Source organism: Poecilia mexicana, unplaced genomic scaffold (assembly GCF_051168715.1).
Source record: "Poecilia mexicana isolate PSO_F unplaced genomic scaffold, ASM5116871v1 scaffold_22, whole genome shotgun sequence".
Classification (NCBI taxonomy): Eukaryota; Metazoa; Chordata; class Actinopteri; order Cyprinodontiformes; family Poeciliidae; genus Poecilia; species Poecilia mexicana.
This window is the reverse complement of record NW_028263391.1, coordinates 13,100,533-13,116,868: the sequence shown is the minus strand read 5'-3', so window position 1 is coordinate 13,116,868 and position 16,336 is coordinate 13,100,533. Positions and strand designations below refer to the sequence as shown.

Here is a 16,336-nt window from a genome sequence, read left to right as displayed (position 1 = left end):
AAAACTTGCTATGGAAAACTAAATCAGCTTGTATTTTAGGGATCCAAATAATTGGTTGATGTAACACAGTAGTAATCTATAAACACACGTGACTTCGTAGGAGTGTTGTGATTCAGTGTGAGTCTGCCATGTCAGTTGTCCTTTAAACCTTCTCTAATCTCATCATGCAGATCACAAGCTCACATTGGAGACCAAACAGACTGCCGTCGAGCCAGGTGACATCACTGAGACTTTTCTGTCACTCAGAGCTGACAAATCATTGCAAGCAGCCAAGTATGATTGAGCTTCTCTGTTAGCCACACAAACATAATGCAGGTTTGTTAAAGAGCCGCCGGCTACATTTCATCATTCATACTGACAGGTTAGACTCTATTGACCTCCTGTAATCTTTAATTGGTTTTTAAAAAGTTAGGTTTATAAGTGTTTTAGTAAAGACTTATTTAAACATTGATTGTCTATTAAAAATAATATCCAAGAACCCAACTGTGTCTAATACATGTTGCCATAGTGTTTTCCTATTTAGGCACTTGGTGATTTAAATTATTTACTTACCGGTATTTATTAGTTTTCTTACAAGATTTTCTGACACCCTTTGCACAAACTGACAGATTTGCACATTGTCAGTTTGTGCGAAGGAGCAGAGACACACCTTATTTCTTCATAATTTCTTGCTACATAGGAAGTTCTCTTTATGATCATCCACCACCATTCCATTTTGTCCCTTTCTATCTTCACTTTGTTTGCGGAAACAAATCACTTGTACACAAACCATTGTGTTTTTGTGTATTTTTGTTGGTAGCCTATATTGTTAATAACAGAGATACAAAATGCCCCAACCCTACATATCATTTCATTGTATTCTTTAAAGATGAATAAATCATATTTCAAGTTATTATGGTTCTTATTTGGACTCTTTGACACTTTGACACATGGAGGATTATAAATCCGAACCAAGCTAAAAATAACTATTATTTATTACAGCAATATAACAATATTTTCTTTCAGTAGAAAGAACAACCTTAATTTTCCTTCAAAATGAATGTATTGAACGGAATGCTTTTCAAGCATTCAGTTTGTTATAAGTTCCTCATAAGTAGTTGATGTTAAACAAAAAATTTTTTAAGTAATAAAGGAAGTATGAGAGTAACCATTGTCATTCTCGCTACAGTTTGTCAACTTCTTCATAATGACAAAACTATCTTGAAAATGACAAACTAGTTTGTCTAAACATATCAGAAAAGTTACCAGAGACAAGTCTTGAATGGTAATAAACTAAAATATGTGAATGAGATGCGGTATTTTTTTTCTGTTATGTATTAATCTCAGTCTAGAGACAAAATTAGGCTCCTCGAAGAAATAAATTTGGTTTGAGGGTTCTGCTGCACCTCCATAAACCCGGTGTGTGGTCCCTTCAGCGGAGGTCCCTCTATCCACCATGTGGATGAGTTGACAAGCCTAAACCGGTTCCTACGTGGATGGGAGGCCGGTTTCAGCTGGCTGCGTTGCCCTGGAAACGGCCGCTCTATAAATACTCCAGTGCTCACTCGGCTCGGCTCAGTCAAGCTACACCTCAAGCAGTGCGCTTCACAGGAAGGGACCTGCTTTATTTTAAACCCCAGCTCTCTGGTCTAATGGACAAACTCTTTGTAAATGCTTTTTAAGGTAAGAATTTGTCATTTGGTGAGTCTCTGTAATTAATTGGTCGGTTTAGTTTAGTGTTATGTTGCTTTTGAAAGCTACGACGTGGCCGGTGTGACAGTCTGTTAAGCTAGCAAGCCGTTTTCTTTGTTACGGTTACAGCGAAGCCATGAAAGACTTATTCTCTATAACTGGTTTTGGTGTTATGACAAACGGGATGTTTTTGTCTTTTCTATTTTGTGATAAACTTTAACGATTAACGTTTTTTTAAAAAAATCTTTTGATGAATGAATTTCGTAATAAATTGAAAACGTAACATCGCCTCATGGCGTTCGGCGCTCCAGCGGAACCGGCATGTGAACGTCATTCTTCGCTGATTGGTTAGTTTTTACTCCATCGTTTGAAGTGGAAGAATGTTCTTCATCTCTGATTGGCTAAAGCGTTTGGCTGGGTGTGACTTAAAAGGATCTTGTCTTTCAACGATTTTTTTCAACTCTAGTGTCAAGTTATAAGTTATAAAATCAGAAAGCCACGTGAATGTATCGATCAGGGCGCTAGTTTTAGACTGAGTAACAAAACTTGAAGTTATTAATTCACGCTGCTGTATGAGTACATATGTATTGTTTGTGCTATAGATTCGCTAGAATGCTAAATAAAAGTTCCTCCTTTCAGAATCTTCACTCTAGGAAGGCACACTCCAGCTGCTCAACAGGCCCAGGCCTTGAGTTGTATCTTAAGGGGTTTAACTTCACTGGTGAACCACCTTGGCTTCTCTGCACCTGAGTAACAGCAGTTCTGTATTCCAACTCTTTCATATCCAAGTAAGTATCCTGTTTTACCCAAATGCTTTTGGAGTTCCTTACATTTTTCACAGTGATCATTCATGTCAGGTCCACAGAGTCTAATCAAGTGGAGTAATCAATAAGGGGAAAGGATGCTGTCTTCTGAGTATTCTTTGTTTTGATTCTTTCAGTTTACGTGTGACGAACTGAAAGTACTGATCAAGATGAACACCACCACACTCAACAAATTTGAATTTTCCTTTCTTGAAGAGGGCTTCTCTGCTCGGGACATTGTTGAGCAGAAAATCAATGAGTCATCCTTGACAGTAAGTATCCGGTTGGGCTTGTGTAATGGACGGATGGCCTGATTTGCTTTGTCAGCAGGGTATACTCTGAAAATCTACACCTTTGATTAAACCGGATAGCTTTGTCCAAGTGATTCGCTTTTAGAATTTTTTTTTGCCTGTAATAAGCAGGTCTAATTCACTATTCATGTTTGTTAAAGGTAATCTATAACATTATTTTTGCTTTTCTATTTCAGGATGACAGGGATGCATTCTATGTCTGTGACTTGGGAGATGTTTTACGAAAACACCTCCGTTGGGCAAGAGCTCTGCCTCGCATCACTCCTTTCTACGCCGTTAAGTGCAACGACAGCCAGGCTGTAGTTATGACTCTGGCATCGTTGGGAACTGGCTTCGACTGTGCAAGCAAGGTAGGCTTTGGGAGCTTTCCATCAATGCTGTTGGCACAATTTATTTATTAGCTGAAAGTGCACTGGTGCCTCCTGCGTTTTTTGCTGACTGTTGGAATTGTCCTCCCACAGACTGAGATCCAGCTTGTTCAGTCCCTGGGAGTGGACCCAAGCAGAATAATCTACGCTAACCCCTGCAAGCAGGTCTCACAAATAAAGTATGCATCTGCACACGGAGTCCAAATGATGACCTTTGATAGTGAAGTGGAACTTATGAAAGTGGCCCGTTGTCACGACAATGCCAAGTAAGAGTTTTGCTTTTTAAACGCAACGATTGACTTTGATTTTTGGCCTTTGTTAAAGCCGTTTCTGTTCTCCATTCAGGTTGGTGTTGCGCATCGCCACAGATGACTCGAAGGCCGTGTGTCGCCTCAGTGTGAAGTTTGGTGCTCCCCTCAAAGCTTGTCGCGGTCTCTTGGAGCGGGCGAAGGAACTGGGGCTGGATGTGATCGGTGTCAGTTTTCATGTTGGGAGCGGCTGCACTGATGCAGAGACCTACACCAAAGCTATTGCAGATGCTCGCTGTGTCTTTGATATGGGGGTGAGTTGCTCGTAAAGAGCGCAGTCAGCTGTAATTTATGTTTTCTGCTCTGCAAAGAAGCCTAAACTTAATGTCTGGACATGCAGGAAGAGCTTGGCTACAACATGGATCTCCTGGACATTGGAGGAGGTTTTCCTGGTTCGGATGACACTGAACTGAAGTTTGAAGAGGTAGATTGAAATGTTTTTGTTTAACCAGGATCTTCTGTTCTTTAAGTGAAATTTTACTTGACTTACGTGTGGACTCATTTCCGTTTCTAGATTACAGTAGTAATCAACACGGCCCTCGACAAGTACTTTCCTGTCGACTCTGGGGTCAGGGTCATCGCTGAGCCGGGACGCTTCTACGTGGCATCTGCTTACACGTTAGTGGTGAACATCATTGCTAAGAAGGTCATCATGGATGACGAATCATCTTCAGATGGTAAGGGCTTCATCTGAACAGACAACTTGAGATGTTGCACTTGCCAATTAATTATGACCATGAAACTAATTGCTCATCTTTTTCTTGCAGAGGAAGACGAAGGGACCAGTGACAGAACTCTGATGTACTATGTCAACGATGGGGTGTATGGCTCCTTTAACTGCATCCTTTATGACCACGCTCACTGTTTGCCAACATTGCATAAGGTCAGTCAGATTCAAAGTTTATCTCTGCGGTGGGATCAAAGGGTAAAAAAAAAAAAATGCTGGCCAGATTTTTATAAACTTTCTTCTGATTGTTTCTTATAGAAACCAAAACCAGATGAGGCGGTGTACCCCTGCAGCATATGGGGCCCTACATGTGATGGTCTAGATCGGATCGTGGAACTGTGTACCCTGCCTGACCTCCAGGTGGGGGACTGGCTGGTTTTTGAGAACATGGGTGCCTACACTGTAGCTGCTTCCTCCACCTTTAATGGCTTCCAAAGACCCGACATTTACTATGTCATGTCCCGTCCTGCCTGGTGAGTTTTTGTCTTAAAAATTAACTCATGAGGAAATTCTACAGTTTTTAAAGTTCCTTTTTTAAAATTATAACTTGTGCCCATTTCACCTTTAGGCAATATGTGCAGCAAGTCTGCTCCCAGGGCCTTCCAGCTCCGGTAGAGGAGGAGTCCTTGTTCGACCTTCCAGCATGCTGTGGCCGAGAGAGCAGCTTGGACATGTCCACTAAGCCTTGCCATGCCCATGTGGTTTAAGACCAGCTATAGAAACGAGCTGTTTTCCTTAGATTTATTCTTTTTAATTTTATTGTTTTATTATTATTATTATTATTATTTTTTTTTATTAAACTAAGCAGATAGTTCTCAAGCTAATTTTTGAGGCCAGTTACTTGACAGGAGAGAAGTGGGGATGTTGTTGCACATATTTCAGTGTTCTGTACAGAAGCTGGGAGTCAACCTTTGACTGAGGCTGAGTCACACCTTGGACCATCTCTGTGGGTATTAGATAAGGTGTAACAAGCAGCTCTGTGTTAACATAATTTGCTGCTGACCTCTAGTATTTGTATGAGGTACTTAATCATGTGCCTATTTTCAGAACTGGAAAAAAGTAAAACAAAACAACAAAGTTCTAAATTGAAGAACTGACATCACATGTCAGAAGGACTCAGCTATGAAAGTATTTAGAGATGGAGGTGGCTGTTGGTTTTTGGGAACATAAACAAAATTCCAGACCTTATTTATGCTAACTGACCTGCACCATGTTATTAGGTCAGGGTATTTCACCACTAGGAACTAGTCACATCTGATGCCCACAAAGCAATGGTCAGAGGTGGGATAAAGATCCTCAAATGGCTGCTATAATTATCTTTTCCATGAGCTTCTGAACAGAACCTTGCAAGTGTTAGTCTTCAAGATCTTAAGCATCTTATGTTTTTATTTCAATGTTTGTAACTGTAACTTAGGTCTAACAATTTTAAGTTTTTCAGAAAGTGTTTATATAAATTTTGTGTTAGTATTCAAAAATGGATTCTCAAAGTAGAATAAAATCTTGAAGATTAACACTTAAACACAGGGACTCAAACGGCAAATAACACCCTCCTCTCCTCTTTATTTTTGTCTTTATGTTGTGGTAACTCTTCGATAATATTAATATGTATCGCCATGATATTAACAAGACTCTGACAAAATTTGACCATGCATGTAAACTGGATATGAAAGAGATGGGATAGCACATTCATATCGCTTTCCTATGGAAACTTTTTGAAGTTTTGTATTTTTTTAATAAATATTAGGTGCAGAACCAAATCTTGGCTTTTTTTTAAGAGTGAATAAGTCAACATTTATTGTTACAGAATCACCAACTCTGGTGCCCTCTAGTGTTCACATTTTGAATCTTTTTAAGACTACATGTAGACAAATCATGATAAATGGTATGAGGCAGTAATAAGGTTAATGAACTGAAGGGACTATTTTTCTAGGATAAAACAATAATTTCAAAGAAAGTTACATTTTCACCTCAATATCTGCATAATACTGCCACTGACAAATTAATTATTTCAGTTTAAAGACCCTTCTCGTGGTGCCATGTAATTATTAACTATAATCATAAGGTGGAGTTCACAATTTGTGACGTTTTATTTTGTCAGTCTTGAGATTATCTTAATGTAATGTGTGTTCTTATGTGTGAAGGGAATCAAGGGAATTGAAGACACTGTTTTATATAATTAGGTGTAGTTTAAGTATTAATATGCTAATATAAATCAGTGATTCTTCAGAATAGGGACAAAACAGGTCCTATGGATAAAGCACAAAATTTGAATAAATTATACACAAAATATAATTTTTTGAAATATCTGACTAAACTAACCTGGGTCATGTGAGCACAACAATGTATATTTTCCTGGTGTTTGCTGAATATTTTTTTTATTTTAAACATTGTAGTTGGTGGATGATGCCTGTAAAAGCCCTTGTCCAGGAGCAGAACTCAATACATTATAATAGTTTAAAATAATTAAAGAAATACTAAAATGATATATTGTGACAATTAAGTATAAGTAGTCATATAAATAATTATAGAGGTATCAATAAATTGAATTAAAAGTCATTTTTATATATTTTCCAACTCCTTTGAAATTTGTCCCTAGTTTTTGTCAACACCGTCAGAAATGAAAATAATGTGAAAAAAAAAAAAAATCAGGCATTATTGGGGGGCACCAGAACTTCTGAGGACCCCATGACCTCTTCCTTTCTCTTCCTTTGCTTAGAGGGCTAGTTAGCTCTGGTTAGCTTAAGTTATTCTTTAGTTTCTTCTTCTGTTTTATTCCTAAGTTGCTTGTCACAACCATGATGTGTCAACTCCATAACTGACAATTTACAAAACTTTGATGAAATTTTGTGAAATAAAAGCTTAATTTTGGTATAATGTAAAGATTTCATGGACCTGATGAGCTACAATATGGCCCCTTCTGAATAACGTCATATAAATTGAGGTAGTTTGGCTTTTTTTCAACTCCATCAGAGTTTTTGTGACTCTTTCAGTGAAATTGTTGACAAATCTCACTTAAATGTGCAAATAATTCATTTTAATGTATTTTACATGAATTGCATTACTTCATATGTACCAAGTTTGTCATTTTATTCACTAGTTTGTCAGTTCTGTGTCAACTCCGTCATGCACTGTCAACTCCATCAGATGGCCTTTTTGTTGTTTTTGGTTTTAAATAATATTTCTTTTGTTTCTTGAGAAGCATTTGTCTGCAAAATGAGTAAAAATATCACTAATAGTGTCAATAAAAATTATTTTTTATTTATTTTTGTCAGATGGTGATGACAACGTTCTAGGTCAGGTCGATTAAAAATTTAATTTTTTTTAAAAAATGTTGCAACTGGAAGCCTGTACCTTAGCATCTTTACATTTCCTAAACATTATTGGTCATATTTGCATACATAAGGTGGAGAAATGACAAAAAAAGGGGAAAATTAAAACCCATTTTGTCCCTATTCTCAAGAATCACTGAAATGATATCTAATAATTTACACATTTAAAATTATTTTCAAATATTTTTCTATATTTAAGATTAAAATAATTTATCTTAAATTGTTTGGGAAGGAACATTCTTTTGCTATCTAAATTATTTTTTACTCTAGCATCCTCCTGCTGGTGCTTTAATTGTTGAGAAAATTAGACATGCAGCAAATGGTGTATTTTGGAGAGTCATTAGAGTCTGGTAATGTTGCAGATGAATGAATATGGAATAAAAAATAATTAAAAACCCAGCCTACTCACAAAAACAGTGTCATGTAAAAGCTTTAATTCATCCTTTTGAACAAGAAGCCTTCTTATTCCATACTTATTGACATGTTACAGAAAAAATAGGTATACCAATGCCCTTATTCCCAATAGCAAAAATATTTGAAAGCACAAGGAATAACAGTACAGATGAAAGTGTGAAATTAGTCCAACTTCATATTATTCAGGGTAAATATAACATTTATCTGTCATTTGCAGCAGAAGATATTTACAATACCTATGAAACAGATCCCTGAGATTCCCAACAGCAGCATAAATAAACACATTTTGACCTAAATCCTTTCAGGCATGAATACTTCCCAGGAGAGGAGAATGTTTTGGCTTTGTTTTTCGAGTGAAAATGTGAGCTAGATTTGATAGTCAAATACAAGCTTTCTGCACACGGTATTATATAGAAAGAGGAAGCATGCTTCCACAATTACATTTACTCTGCCCACGTGTTTTGCATTTTATATTTTTTCCCATGTAGTTAGCGTGCCATGAAATCACAAAAACAGTTTTGGAGAGTTTGTTTGCTCAACAAAATATATACAACTTTAAAGGTGCAAACATATTTTTTGCTTCTTCACCAGGCAAAGAATGCTCCATCTCCTTCAGTTTGGATTAGTTACTTAAGTTTTTAGTAAGTAAGAAAAGTTTATTTATAAAGTGCTTTTCATAGACATAAAATCACAAAACTCTGTACAAGAGAAATCTGTGTTAAAATATACAAAAAATAATAGGTTCTGCTAAGGAAAAGCAGTGTTTTAGCTTGGCCACCATTTGCTCTGATTAAGAATTTATTTCACTGGCCTTGGGCTTTTCCTTTACACATTTCATGCAAATTCTTGTAAATAATAGCTAAAAATGAAGTGTGATTAGATGAGTAAACTGTGATACAGCGTAATCACAGGTGGTCTAATTTTGTCAAAACCAGGTTATTTATGATTAAATTAAAATTAAACTAATCTATTTGTCAAAGTTAACTTTTTTTTTGTACATGTCTGTAAACTTTTAGGTTTTGCTTTCATTATTTGAGGTGCTAAATAGATTTTATAACACAACAGATTTAAATTTACACCATATGAGTGAAACTGTGTCATAATATCAAAAATTGACATTTGTCAGCAGTTTTAAACTAGATTTTAAAAACTGTGAGTTTCTCTCATTAGGATATTTTATTTGCTGATGGAAAGGAAAGATGACTGCAGTCACAGAGTTGGCAAATGAGAAGAAATAATGTAAATGGCATGAAATATTCTAAGCTATATTTATATGCATGTACATTGCATTTAAACCAAAGTGTACTCATTACATTTGTTGGTAATTTATCTGTTACCATTTGTTTGAAGGTTATTTTTGTGATTACTCAGTCTTCTGTTCAGGCTTTCAATTTCTCACTTAAAGTTGAAAAAAACTTATAGAACAATCAGCTATAAATGCATGGATCAAAATAAAATAGTCCTCTACAACATTTTCCACATATTTATGGCAACCAAGTTTTTTTTATATAATTTGTTCCTACTTTTCAAACTCAGTTCCTGTCTTCTGGCACCTGGAATTTTACCAAAGGCAACTGCCAAATTTAAATAGGGGTAAGAGAAGGACTTTCTTTTTTATTTCCAATTGATTATTTTAACAGTACAATAGCGTTCATGAAAATTTCCTATCCCAAAAGTTGTCACCTTTGTTTCTCACTGTCTGTTATGTCAGACTAAACTTCTGTCACTTTAGGTCAGTCAGGTTTACCGAATAACTTTCTGCAAACTATTTACAATGAACAACAATTTTCTTTGTACTTTCTTGACATCAAGAAGTTTACATACATATTTTCAGTATATGGGTCTTTAAGCCATTTTGTAACTAATTTAGTGGGAAGATTAGGTCATTTCTCCATTTGAATAATCAATTTATGTCACAATCTTAAACTTTCTGGCTACTTCTTTGAGATGTTGGTTCACTATTTCCACATAACTTTCATTCCTTGTGATTCCATCTATTTTGTGAAATGCACCAATTCTGCCTGCAATAGAACACCCAACAACATGATGTGATGGATTTTTACTCTTTGAATGGCATTTTAGTCCATATCGATAGAGTACCTCCTTCCATCTTTCACTTTAGATATTTAGTAAAGTTCTCTACTTAGCTTGCCTAACCTTTGGTCTGATTTAATGTCAAACAATGAGAAGAAAAGTCTGACTTTGTCTTTGCATACAGTGCATGTTTGGATTCAAATATATTATTTTGCAACTCATCTATAACAAAGGCAAGACCAAATTGGGAAAGCATGGATAATCAAGAGGATATCACGGACAAGTCCTTCCTCTCATAATGTTTCCTAATATATTCACTGATAGCATTCTGATTATTAATCTCTTTCCTGAACAACATAATGTAACACTTGGGGGCCAAGTGACAGCCAAGGATGCTGATGCAAGAGATCAGAATGGCTGCACTGCTTATAGCCGGTTTGTACTTTCCATCCAAAGTGAGATAAATTGGGAGGAAAACGATCCATATGATTAAAAACAGCACCATGCTCACTGTGATCAATGAGGCATTTTTGTAAATGTCGGGTAGCTGTCTACCTTTGAATGCAAAGACAAAACACACAAGGCCCCAGAAAGAGTTGTAGACTATTGTGGCAGCAAAGAACTTTTTGGACTCTTCGCACATGTTACATTGGTACAATATTGTGGACTCTTTCTGTTCTATTGAAGGAAGACGTGGGAGAACGATTAACCAAGCCAAGGATACACCCAACTGTACACCAGAGATGATGACAACCACAGCAACTGGATGATTAAGTTTCTTAATCTTAGAGCCAACCCTTGGGTCAAAGCTAAAACCTAACAGGATCTGAATTAAGTTGGCCAGAATGCAGGAGATACAGATAGAGAAACTTATACCAAAGATAGGAATGCCTACACAGGAATTTTGTGTGGGTTTTCCTATAAAGGTGAAGGTTGTGCAAAAGCCGAGGAGCAAGGAGGCCATCTCCACATAACACAGGCAGCCTCCAATTGCCTTAACAATGGGAGTCCCACAGTTGAGGCCAATGACGATAGCAATCACTGCAGTAGCAATTATTGCAAAAGCAGCTGTCGTGATCAGAATGATGGAGAAGGGGTCTGACCACTCGAGAAACTCATCAGTTTTATTCACACAAGTATTTCTATGGTCTGCTGGTGAGAACTGGTACTTTTCACATTGTCTGCAAAAAGTATCTGCAGAAGAAGACAAAGACAAAGAATATAAAAAGCAAAGAAAATTATTCGCTGTATTTTCCTGTGAGACTGGGAAAAAGAAGGGGTACTATTGTACGCTTTGGATCATTATCTTGATACAAACCAAGTGCTTCTGAGCGAATGGCCTCAAACTGATGGCAAATAAAGTAAGAGAGGATAAAATTGTATTTTAGGCAAAAACAAAACAGATAGCAAATATAACACTGACCATTTCCATTTGAATACTCTTGAGGTGAACAGTCAACACATCCATGGCAGCATTTTCCATTTTGTAATTCCATTCTTTGCCCTGGTTGACATGTTCTGGAGCAGTTAAAAACAGACACCTGTGAAAGAGACAATAGGATTAGCACAGGATGATGAGTTCTTTATTTCACTGACTAATATATCTTCATCTTACATTTCCAGTGGTTCTCCATTGTGACACATCTTTGTTAAATGAAATGTTTTTATTTGGCCAGTATTCTCCGATTTTTATTTTCTCAACGCCTTCTTTGGACTCAGATGTGTTCCAAAACAATATGTCGTATCCCAGACTGGGATCTCCGTTTTCATCGAAGTAGATATTTGTGTCATTCACAGTGATGTTGATATTCCTGATTACATAAAAAAGCTGTGGAGACAATTTTTAGGTTGATTTACTTGTTATGAAGTTGCAGTTTAAATATACTTACAGACAAAAACAGACCCCATAGACTGGTCCAATATCATTATTAATTTACTATAATACAGTTTAGTTATGGGTATCAAATTAATTCAAATTATGCAAGGACTTGGCAGCAGAGATTATACATAAAGGAACATTTATATACTCCGTGTCAGAACATTGCATAATTTGACTGTCTTGAGGACAAATGTGCAAAACTACCTGTACAGGCAATATAAGTAATAAAAAGATGTTTGCTGCAAAACAAAAGGTACGTTTTAAACTTTGTTCGGCTAATAATCACAACCAAACATATAAAAAGTAATTTGTAAAGAATGACTCAACACAGAAACTTGTTTACTTTACCTCAATAGCAGTAAACTTGGTCCGTTCGCAGCTTTGATTGTTACATTTTAGTAGGATTCTGAGGCCCTCAGCAATGACCTGGACAGCCATGTAGATGTTGTAGGATTCGTCATGGTCAATGTAGTCGTACAAACAGCTTGGGTCGGATGTCTTATTCTTGCAGTTACATTTCATGTCATCTTTGGAGCCGTTTGTGAAAACTTGATAATAACTCAAAATGTTGTTTGTAGTTCCATTAAACATTGAGGTGACGTAATCTTTAAAGCCCGGCACCTCCTTCTGTCTAAAAATAAAACCAAAAACTGGACCAATGCTTTTGATTCCTTTTTTCTCAGAGATTGTAGAAGAAGTGGACCAGGTGTCACTTGCTATCCAGGTTCTGTTGAGATTTTTTTCAATAACTGCTTCAAGGATTATTTGAACATTGATCTCTTTGGTGAACATGATGATGGCCTCAGCGGTAGAATTTTCTATTTTTTCCAGCAGATGTCTTGCCGTTGAACAGTTTTTGTCAAAGGTATCAGGGAGAATCTCCACAAAGTCAACACAGATATTATTGTCACTGAAGAGCTGCATGAGACTATCGGTTCCAAACTTCCCATATCCATCAATGCTTCCCACAATGGCCACTGATTGCCATGAAAAATTCTTCACCAGCTCATAAATGGCTTGCGTCTGATGTTTGTCACTGGAAACAGTCCGCAGGAAGGTGGGGAACTTATATTTTAAACTGAGCTGCTCACTGGTTGAAGCATAGCTAATCTGTGGAGAGCAGCAATGCAATGAAAAAAGATGTAAAAAGTCTGCACATCCATGTAAAAATTCATGCATTTCCCAAAAATGATTGACATTTTCTTTTCACCTTTAATATGACAGGTATCCTTTACAGTTCAACCAAAAAAAAACAAGGAAATCTGTCTGAGGGAAAAATGTAAAGAAGAAAAAAGCAATAATAACCTGGTTGTGTAAGTGTGCGCAGCCTTAATTTTTTTTTTTTTTTTTTTTTTTTTTTGCTGAATCACTGTTTGAGTTCTCATGGGTAAAACACCTGCCCTCGGCTACCTGAAGCCTGAAAGGTATGTTTGGCATGAAAACAACAAAGGACAGCAAAAAAGACTCTGAGGGTGATATAAAAAACAGTCACTTGTTCTACACTATTTGTTTTGTACAATATCTGGATGCCTGACCAACATGGATTGACCAATGTAACAATGTAGTCTGGAATTGATAAAACTACTGACAGACTACAATTCTAAAACAGCACAAAAAATTTACGCCATCGTTCACAACTTCTCCTTCTGTTCGCTGATTGTCCCAATAAAAAAATCTACCAGAGACAATCCGAGTCAAGAGGAGAACGCTCAGACTGAACAGAGTTACACAGGAAGGCAATGGCCAGGATGAAAGAATATCTTCCAAACTATGAAACACAATGGGGGCTTTATTTCATATAGCTGTTTTTATAAAGAGAATGAAATCATGAACAGCAAAGATTTGGAGGTAAAGTCAGTTTTACCCCCAAATCTTTAGATGAGTGCTAGAAAGCTGACCAATATTGTTTTTTCAGTACCACAAGCAGACATTCAACTAAAAATAATAATAATAATGAATTCACAAGAACAAACTTTATAGTCTTGGAATGACCAAGTCAGAGTTCAGAGGTAAATCTTACAGAAAATGTGTGGGGTCACAATAAAAACGTTTTTCCAAAATGTGAAATATTTTTGATAATATTCATAGGTCCAAATGTGGGATGCTGACAGACTCAAACCAAAGAAAACCTGGAGTCAAAACTGAATCATGTTTTGGCTTACAGGTATGCATACCTTTGCAACTACAATATTGCAAGTTGTTATAAGTCATATTTTTCTTTCAGATTTGTTTATTCATGTCTGACGAGATACGTGAAACATTAAAAGTGGAAACAGTTATTTGAAGAATTATCACAATCTTATTTGATTGAATTTCAGTGTCATGATCTGGTATGTATCAAATTGATATATTTACATTTAAATGGATGTTGTATAGCATATAAAACTTAGCAAGAGACAAACCTGTGTGACTGATGGTAGAGCAAGTACCCTTGCAACTGCTACGGATACCTCAGAGAATGCCTCTCCAATAACCACCTTCGTCTCAGGTTCGGGCAAGGAGGAATTGATGGATGCAGGTATGAGACACCTCTGAGGATCTGATTGGTCCTTCAGCAGCTGCAGAGTTGCTCTGATGGCGAGGCTGACATCTCCACAAGTATCATAAATGTCATATCCAAGGGTGAGGTTGGGCAGCAGTCTCGGCGTTCGTTGGTTTATTTCTTGGATAGAGTAGATCATCACTTGGGTACGTAGGAATGTTTGGATGTTAAACCTGCAAAAAGAGGCATGAAATAAACAGTACATTTTCTAGCTTTGCAATTGGATTCTTTGCCAAGGACATACTTACGCTGTACAGTTTATTGGACCAGGATCTGTTGTTCTGTTGGTTTTTGCGTGAACGGGAAAAAGGCCTCCAATAATAACGTCCCCATCAAGGTACGCATGCAGATCAGTATTTTCAGAGCTGAAGTGAAACACACTCATGAAAGTTACAAGTAGCTTCAACAGAAACATGGTTGAATCAGACGTGCAGGCTGTGCTTTCAACTCCTGCAGTGTGAGCTTTCTCCTGGAAAGCCCTTCACATATAGGGTTTGCCTACTGATCTGGGTCATTTGCATCGTCAGACACATTTCCACTGATATCATTAGAATAAGATACAGACACGAAAGTAGAGAGGTGATTTGAATCACTCACAAAGACGAATTCATTTGCAGATTATTCTTACTGCAAGTCATCATGACAGTTGTTTATCACATGAACAGTAAAGGCATTCATCTTTGCACTTTACATTGAAGGCCTCTGATACATCCCTGCTGTAGTTTGCACTAATCCCCATGAGAGGGCAGCATGCTTCATACAATGCTCTTTTGATTTAACAGGTCAATGTTTTTATTCTTCTGGAAAATAAATCCATCTCAAGCCTATCAAATCCTAAAACACATTTTGTCCAGGACTGCTTTGCATTTCCCTCCATCCATCTTACTATCAACTCCCAGTAGCCAGAGTAAAAAAGACATCCAGACAGCAGGATGCTGCCACCACCATTACACTGACTTGCAGTTGTTACTTTACTGCCACACATAGTTTTGTAACCAGTGCAACAGTACTACCAACTGCACAGTGTTGCAGTTGGTAGCACTGTTGTCTTGCAGCAAGAAGGGCTTCTGGGTTCGATTCCCGGGGTCTTTCTGCATGGAGTCTGCATGTTCTCCCAGAGCATGAGTGATTTCTCTCTGGGCACTCTGTCCTCTGTTGGATTGGTCTCGGTGGGTGAGTACATGCATGATTGTTTGTCCTGTCTGTCTCTGTGTTGCACAGTGATGGCCTGGCAACCTGTCCAGAATGTATCCCTTTTGACTTCCCCTTACAGCCACTAGCATTTGCCTAAATGTTTGCTTTCACAAAAGCACTGTCCATTTCCACAGCAGTCACCAAGCCGAGCTTCCTCCTCACAAACCATGCCTCCTAATCTTTTACACTCAGCTACACCAGACTAGTGACGGCAGCAATTTGCAAACACCTGGTGTAAACTGCACGTCTGCTGAGTCCATCAGAGGAACTGCTTCTCAGTCCAACAATTGTTAACAACATAAGAAGTATTGTTGTGACGACTTGCTGAAGGCAGAGTGCTGGAAAATGCACGCATCACGGATGCCAGGAATAAGATGCTAATTTCAACACATCAGGTTTTGAAATCAAATTTCTTTTAGGTTATGTTTGGTACAGCAATTATATAACAACAGGAGGTAACAAAGTTAGTTAATTGTGCTATAAAATGGCACCATCTGCTAGGAAAATACATAATACCGCCCCTTTCAAAAATAATAAAACTCAACTATTTTTGGATGCTACATAGGCCTGTTTCACTAGTTTATTTTTCCTTCAATAGGCTTCATATGGTGTACTCATACTCCCTGTTCTTCATTTGAAAAGCTGGTAGCAATACTTTCCTGTTTCATGGCTCTAAGCACAAAGCTACACAATCCAGCTCCTTGCAGCCTCCTGGAGATTCTACAACAACCATTAGAAGCATCGCAGGGACTGAAC

The 16,336-nt window shown here is 37.3% G+C and overlaps 2 protein-coding genes across 3 annotated transcripts; one reads left to right on the top strand and one right to left on the bottom strand.

The window, feature by feature from the left end:
* The first annotated feature begins 1,525 nt into the window (after window positions 1-1,525).
* Window positions 1,526-5,945, top strand: odc1 (ornithine decarboxylase 1). The gene is made up of 11 exons (XM_014992742.2): window positions 1,526-1,662; window positions 2,311-2,459; window positions 2,612-2,746; window positions 2,962-3,135; window positions 3,247-3,419; window positions 3,499-3,715; window positions 3,802-3,885; window positions 3,976-4,138; window positions 4,229-4,344; window positions 4,447-4,661; window positions 4,757-5,945. Exons 3-11 carry the CDS (start codon window positions 2,645-2,647, stop codon window positions 4,893-4,895), a joined length of 1,383 nt encoding a protein of 460 aa, XP_014848228.2. The 5' UTR covers window positions 1,526-1,662; window positions 2,311-2,459; window positions 2,612-2,644; the 3' UTR covers window positions 4,896-5,945.
* A 1,984-nt stretch (window positions 5,946-7,929) lies between these two features.
* On the bottom strand, window positions 7,930-14,882 carry LOC148152811 (G protein-coupled receptor family C group 6 member A-like). Of its 2 annotated transcripts, XM_088002421.1 has the most exons (6): window positions 14,635-14,882; window positions 14,247-14,559; window positions 12,193-12,954; window positions 11,581-11,793; window positions 11,389-11,506; window positions 7,930-11,159 (listed from the first exon to the last, which is right to left on the bottom strand). In XM_088002421.1, exons 1-6 carry the CDS (start codon window positions 14,799-14,801, stop codon window positions 10,228-10,230), a joined length of 2,505 nt encoding a protein of 834 aa, XP_087858547.1. In that variant the 5' UTR covers window positions 14,802-14,882; the 3' UTR covers window positions 7,930-10,227. The 2 variants fall into 2 exon arrangements, with proteins under 2 accessions (XP_087858547.1, XP_087858548.1); XM_088002422.1 differs by having other exon boundaries at window positions 11,071-11,506.
* Between the last annotated feature and the right edge of the window lie 1,454 nt (window positions 14,883-16,336).

Bases quoted from the DNA above. Each gene is read 5' to 3' on its own strand.
- odc1 (XM_014992742.2), top strand. From the start codon at position 2,645: ATGAACACCACCACACTCAACAAATTTGAATTTTCCTTTCTTGAAGAG. The intron at 3,136-3,246 runs GTAGGCTTTGGG...GTCCTCCCACAG, and splicing joins GCTTCGACTGTGCAAGCAAG to ACTGAGATCCAGCTTGTTCA. The intron at 4,662-4,756 runs GTGAGTTTTTGT...TTTCACCTTTAG, and splicing joins GTCATGTCCCGTCCTGCCTG to GCAATATGTGCAGCAAGTCT.
- LOC148152811 (XM_088002421.1), bottom strand. From the start codon at position 14,801: ATGTTTCTGTTGAAGCTACTTGTAACTTTCATGAGTGTGTTTCACTTC. The intron at 11,794-12,192 runs GTAAAGTAAACA...TTGTCTCCACAG, and splicing joins CCAAGTTTACTGCTATTGAG to CTTTTTTATGTAATCAGGAA. The intron at 11,160-11,388 runs GTCAGTGTTATA...CTTCTTCTGCAG, and splicing joins AGAGTATTCAAATGGAAATG to ATACTTTTTGCAGACAATGT.